The 6,887-nt window shown below is 40.7% G+C and overlaps 1 protein-coding gene across 1 annotated transcript; it reads right to left on the bottom strand.

Annotated features, from left to right (window-relative positions):
* Positions 1–4,228: 4,228 nt before the first annotated feature.
* LOC138889765 (uncharacterized) lies at positions 4,229–5,296 on the bottom strand. Its single transcript, XM_070173101.1, has one exon. It carries the CDS (start codon positions 5,294–5,296, stop codon positions 4,229–4,231), a length of 1,068 nt encoding a protein of 355 aa, XP_070029202.1.
* Positions 5,297–6,887: the final 1,591 nt, after the last annotated feature.

Here is a 6,887-nt window from a genome sequence, read left to right as displayed (position 1 = left end):
GGGTTGCCCGACCTCGATCAGAATCAGGTCCTCGGAGCCGTATACTAATGAGAACGGGGTCGCCCCCTACTGGACTTCAATGTCGTTCGATATGCCAAAAGAACCTCGGGTAGAACTTCTCTCCATTTTCCTTTTGCATCGCCTAACCTCTTCATTAAGTTTTGAATGATAGTTTTGTTTGTTGACTCGGCATGTCCATTCCCGCTCGGGTGGTACGGCATTGATAAGATCCTCTTTACTTTGTGTGCTTCAAGGAACTCTGTTATCTTGTTGCCGGCGAATTACTTCCCGTTGTCACATATGATTTCGGCAGGTATCCCGAATTGATATACAATATGATCCCAGATAAATTCAATAACTTCCTTTTCTCTGACCTTCTCGAAGGCCTGTGCTTCCACCCATTTAGAAAAGTAATCAGTTATAAACAAAATAAATTTAGCTTTACCTGGGGCCATTGGCAGAGGGCCGACTATATCCATTCCTCATTTCATGAAAGGCCACGGGGACAGGACTAAGTGAAGTTTCTCTCCGGGCTGATGAATCATCGGTGCAAACCTTTGACATTTATCACACCTTTTAACAAACTCCTTAGTGTCTTTTTCCATGCTATCCTAGTAATACTCTACTCTAATAATTTTGTGAATCAAAGACTCGGAGCCAGAGTGATTCCCACAAGTGCCTTCGTGGATTTCTCGGAGAACATAATCGGTATCCCTCGACCCTAAGCATACAACCAATGATCCATCGAACGTCCTCCTGTAAAGTGTTCCATCTTTATCCAATGTGAACCTAGCAGCCTTGGTTCGTAGAGCCCTTGACTCTTTATTATCCGATGGGAGATTTCCATTTTTCAAATATTCAATATACTTATTCTTCCAATCCCAAGTCAAACCGATAGAATTTATCTCGTCATGGCCCTCTTCAACCACGGATCTGAATAATTGGACGATAGTCCTCGGGACGATATCATCTTCTTCAATAGAGGACCCCAAGTTAGCAAGTGCATCGACCTCACTATTTTTCTCTCTAGGAACATGGTCCAGAGTCCACTCCTTGAAGCGGTGCAAAGTTAGCTGCAGCTTTTCTAAATATCTTTGCATCATATCCTCTCGAACTTCGAAGCTTTGGTTTACTTGGTTTACGACCAACAGGGAATCAAACTTGGCTTCAATGACTTCCGCCCCCAGGCTTTTAGCTAGCTCGAGACCTGAAATCATGGCCTCATACTTGGCCTCATTATTAGTCAACCTAGAAGTTTTGATAGATTGTCTGATAGTACTACCTGTTGGTGGCTTCAAAATAATGTCGAGCCCGGCCCTTTTCACATTTGAGGCACCGTTCGTAAAAAGGGTCCATACCCCCGATGATGTACTTGATTTTAACAAAAGTTTTTCTCTACTTCGGGTATGAGGGTCAGTGTAAAATTGGCCACAAAGCCAGCCAAGATTTGAGACTTGATGGCCGTCTGGGGTTGATATTCGATATCATACCCGCCAAGTTCGACTGTCTATTTGGCTAATCGGCCTGACAACTCAGGCTTGTGTAAAAAGTTTTGGAGAGGACAAGTGGTAAACACACATATTGGGTGACACTGGAAATATGGCTTTAGCTTTCTATATGCGTTTATTAATGCAAGTGCTAATTTCTCTAAGTGAGGGTATCTAGTTTCAGTATCTCCTAGAGTTCTACTTACATAATAAATAGGGAATCACATACCTTGCTCTCCTCGAACTAGTACCCCACTTATCGCTATCTCGGTCACTACCAAATATAAGTAAAGCTTTTCATATACCTTTGGAGTGTGAAGTAGAGGTGGGCTCGATAAATATCGCTTCAATTTCTCTAATGCTTGTTGGCATTTCGGGGTCCATGTGAAATACTATTTCTTTTTGAGTCAAGAAAAGAACATGTGGCTTCGATCTGATGACCTCGAAATGAATCGACCCAAGGCCACTATTTAGCCTGTTAGCCTTTGCACGACTTTCACACTATCTATGATAGTGATATCTTCGATGGCCTTGATCTTGTCGGGGTTGATTTCGATCCCTCGATTTGATATCATGAATCTGAGAACTTGCCCGAACCGACCCCGAAGGCACATTTTTCTGGGTTAAGCTTCATGTTGTATTTCCTCAAGATTTTGAATGTTTCCTGCAAATGAGTTAAATGGTCCTCTGCGCATAGGGAGTTAACCAACATATTGTCAATGTACACTTCCATTGATTTACCTATATGTTCCTCGAACATTTTGTTAACTAGGCATTGGTGTGTGGCTCCAGCATTTTTAGCCCGAAGGGCATTATATTGTAATAGTATTTTCCAAACATAGTGATAAACTAGGTCTTCTCCTGGTCCTCCGGGTTCATCTGAATTTGATTGTACCCGGAGTAGGCATCGTGAAGGGTAAGGATCTCGTGGCCGGATGTGGAATCGATCACGCGATCGATGTTAGGCAGTGGAAAGAGTCTTTAGGGCATGCCTTGTTCAAATCCTTATAATCTACGCACATTCTAAGTTTGTTCCCCTTTTTAGGGACTACAACTACTTTGGCTAACCATTTGGGTTATTTTACCTCCCGAATAGACCTTATTTTAAGAAGTCTAGTTACCTCATCCTTTATGAATGCATGCTTCACCTCAGACTGGGGACTCCTTTTTTACTTTACCAGTTTGAACCTGGGGTCGAGGCTTAGCTAGTGTGTTGTTATTTCTGGTGGGATCCCTGTCATGTCTAAATGGAACCAAGCAAAACAACCTATATTATCGATATGAAATTGAATGAGTTTTTTCCTGAGTTCGGGGGTTAACCCCGTTCCCAGGTATACCTTTTTCTCGGGCATGTACTCGACCAGTATGACCTGTTCCAGTTCCTCGACTGTTGACTTGGTTGCATCCGACTCTTCAAGAATAACGAAAGTTCGAGGAGTAAGGAAATCCTCTTCTTCTTCTTCGATTACCTGTTCCTCCGATTCGGCCAAGACTGGGGACGATGATTGCTATTTGGCCGTCTGTTTATCTTTGGTGCTTGATTTTTCCAAGGTCGAAGGCACTGGTATCGGTGTCACCTCATCGACTACAAACATTTCCTTTGCAATGTGTTGTTCTCTGTAAACCATTTACACACCGTCCACTGTTGAGAATTTCATCATCTTATGAAGGGTTGAAGGTACTTACCTCATATTGTGGATCCATGGCATCCCGAGAAGTGCATTATATCTCATGTCGCCTTCGATGACATGGAAGTTTGTATCTTGGATAGTCCCGACCACGTTCACTGGTAGGATTATCTCCCCCTTTGTTATTTTTCTTGCCATGTTGAAGCCATTTAGGACTCGAGGTGCAGGTACAATTCAGTCTTGTAGGCCAAGATGCTCTACGACCCTCGATCTGATTATGTTTGCTGAGCTACCAGGATCCTCTAGAACACGTCTAACTTGAATTTTATTTAACAAAATAGAAATTATCAGGGATTCATTGTGCGGCTGAGATATGCCTTCCGCTTCCTCGTCATTGAATGATAGGATGCCCTCAGGCATATATCTTCGAGTCCGTTTTTCTCTAGTTAGCGACATTTGGTGCGTTTGAATATAGGCCCTTGTGGAACATCGACATCGCCAACGATCATATGAATTACATGTTGTGGTTCTTCCTACTTTTTTTTTCTATTTGTATCTCTTTCCCTGAAGTGGTTCTTAGCTCAATCACTGAGAAACTCTCGAAGATGACCCTCGTTGAACAATTGAGCTACTTCCTTCCTCAGCTGCCTGCATTCTTCGGTCCTATGGCCATGTGTGCATGATATTTACACATCAAGTTTAGATTCCTTTGAGAAGGATCGGTTTGTATAGGCCTAGGCCACCTGGTGTCTTTGATTCTTCTAATAGCTGACACGATCCCTGATGCATCTATACTGAAATTATACTCCAAAAATCGAGGTGCTTCCGCGGGGTCGGTATATTTATCAAAACCATGCTTACTCATAAGTCCTAGAGGATTCTGTCCTCGATCGTTTCACCGATTGTTCCGAGGAGGATTGCACCCCGAACTGTTGTTTCTTCCTTCCGAGACATATGGCTGATACCGCTCCCTATTTGATCTTGGTTCCCTATTTGTATCCCTCGGGGCCTTAACCGCCAATATATTTGGATGAACTGAGCCCGAGAGGGCTCCCAGCTAGTTGTCCTCGACCCTGATCTTCGACTGATAACTATTATGTACATCTTCCCAAGTTACAACGGATAGTCAACCAGATTTTGCTTCAACTGTCGTGACGTGATCGAACTCCGCTTGTTCATTCCCTGCATGAAAGCTTGTACTGCCCAATCATCCGAGACTGGTGGTAGGTCCATTCGCTCCATTTGAAATTGGGATATGAACTCCCTTAGTATCTCATCATTACTATGTCTTATCTTTAAAACGTTTGATTTCCTTGTCGCAACCTTTATGGCCCCGTCATGTGCTTTCACGAAGGCGTCTGCTAACATAGCAAACGAATCAATAGAGTTCGGTGGCAAGTTGTGATACAAAATCATGGCTCCCTTTGACAATGTTTCCCCAAATTTTTTTAACAATACTGACTCGATCTCATCATTATTTAAGTCGTTTCCTTTAATCCCGTAGGTATATGAGGTAATATGTTCATTAGGATTGGTTGCCCCATTGTATTTGGGTATATTAGGCATACCAAACTTTTTAGGAATGAGTTTCAGAGCCGCACTCGGAGGGAATGACTTCTGTACGAATTTCTTGGCATCCAAACCTTTCAAAACCAGGGGTGCCCCAGGTATTTGATCAACGCGAAAGTTATAAGTCTCCATTTTTTTGTCATTATCCACAATCTCTTTCTCCCCAGACTCGATTCTCTTGGTGAGTTCCTCGAGCATCCTCATAATTGTGGGATCAGTCCCCGAGCCATTACCGTTTGATCTTTCTGGCACCGGCTCAGTATGTCGAGTGTTTTCTGGTTCGACTATACTTGGAGTTTTGTGCTGACTTTGAAGCTGAGCGGTAGCAACCTGTTGAGCTTGTAGCATCTCGAATATTACTTGGAGGCTGACTCCCCCATATCCTATACCATGTGTTCCTTGGCCACCAGCTCGGGCTTCCCTTCGTACACTTTTCCCGGGGGCTGAGCCGAAATCCGCATTCAAAGCAATGTGTGAACTGACATCAACTGGTTTCACTTTTGGCACTTCCCCGAGGTTAATCGATGGCACACTGACTCCTACATTGTTGTTTTCCCCATGGAATCCAAGACCATCGTCGCTGTGTACCGATGAGTTTTGCGAGTTTGACATGTTTTAACCTGAGAACAAAAATTCTTGGAAGGAACAAGTGAAAAAATAACGTGCATTACCAGAATCAGTATTGAAACAATCCACTATTATCTTTAGCCCCACGGTGGGCATCAAACTATTTACCTCGAAAATATGAGTAACAATTAAACTTGATTTATGGTTTTAAAGATATGTGGTTTAGTTCAATACTAATTAATAACCAAGAAATCTAACGTATAAATGAAAGAAATATAGTAAAATCAAACCAGTGTGCAAGTCAGTCTCGACCTCTAGCTAAGATGGCCTCGAGGTAGGTCAAGAACAATAAAGTTAAAGGACAATTCTGGTGGACAATGAGCAAGAAAGTAAGAGAGTGTATTCTTTTGCCAATGATTGATGATGGTTACAAATGATTGGAGTCCCCTTTATATAATAGGGGAACCCTAAATAAGGTACATTTCTATTTACAGTAAAGAATTTTATTGGGACAACTGTCTAACCGCCTAGTACGGATTAGTACTAACTTGTACAAATCTATTTCAGAATTTATGCCATGATCTTTGGGACGTGGCAGTAATCTTGCTCATTCTGTTACAAACCCATAACAACATTATCTCGAGGTTTGTCACACTAGGCTCCGATGTTCCTCGAACACTTAGATCTTCGAGCCTCGTATTCTTCCCTCGGGCTCGAGCCCACAAAATCGGGGCACATGATTTTACTGTATACAGGTATCTATAATCACTAAGGATTCCTTATGAGACTTATTTTAATCTTTCAATGAAATAATATTCGTAATCGTATTCTTTTGATTTGTAATATTATTTAATCAATATAGATTATATTTTTAATAAGAAAAAAAATCTATATAAGGCAAAATTCTTAATCGATTTTAAAATCATAAATACTAGGACTTACTACATACTTCTAATAAAAAAAGATTTAATAATTAAAATTATGGTTAATTTAAAGTCCTAATAATAGAAATGTAACTTAAATTATAATTTTTTCTAATGTAAAATCTATTTTTAAAGGGTAAAAAGGATGAATGGCTTTTCGCTAAGAAATTTCGTGTGCCTTTTCACTTCTAGTTCCTTCCTTCATAATCAAATCTAATGATACGCTTTGACGATGTTACCTACCAAATAAAATGTCTGCTAGGTGATCGAAATCGCTCAGGTCGCATTTTATAATCCTTGTTAGGGCCGCATACCTCACCAGTATAGGCCTCATATGCCTTAATCACGTTTTGGATCCTTTCAAACCAATCTTTTCATCAATTTCCGGTTAACCGTGTCGGGTATACTCTCATGTAAGTACTCCTCAGGCCCGTACTCGAGTAATAGATAATATATTATAGATGACTTGATAGAACATAAACTTTAAGATATTAATAATAAAATAATTACTGGAAAGTTAGTTTGATGAAAAATATATAAAATTAAAGTTTAAATTTTGATTACCTAAATGAATTGAACATTATCCAAATGAATTGAACTTCTATAAGTGTCACGAATTTTGCTCAAAGAAGTATATTATTAATGGAACATTATAAGACAATTTTAGAACGTCCCGAAATAGAAAAGTGACATGGGTATTGAAATATGCGAAG

This window comes from Nicotiana sylvestris, chromosome 4 (genome assembly GCF_000393655.2).
Source record: "Nicotiana sylvestris chromosome 4, ASM39365v2, whole genome shotgun sequence".
In the NCBI taxonomy this organism is placed as follows: domain Eukaryota; kingdom Viridiplantae; phylum Streptophyta; class Magnoliopsida; order Solanales; family Solanaceae; genus Nicotiana; species Nicotiana sylvestris.
The sequence above is the reverse complement of the archived record's forward strand: the minus strand, read 5'-3'. Positions and strand labels throughout refer to the sequence as shown.

Bases quoted from the DNA above. Each gene is read 5' to 3' on its own strand.
- LOC138889765 (XM_070173101.1), bottom strand. From the start codon at position 5,296: ATGTCAAACTCGCAAAACTCATCGGTACACAGCGACGATGGTCTTGGA.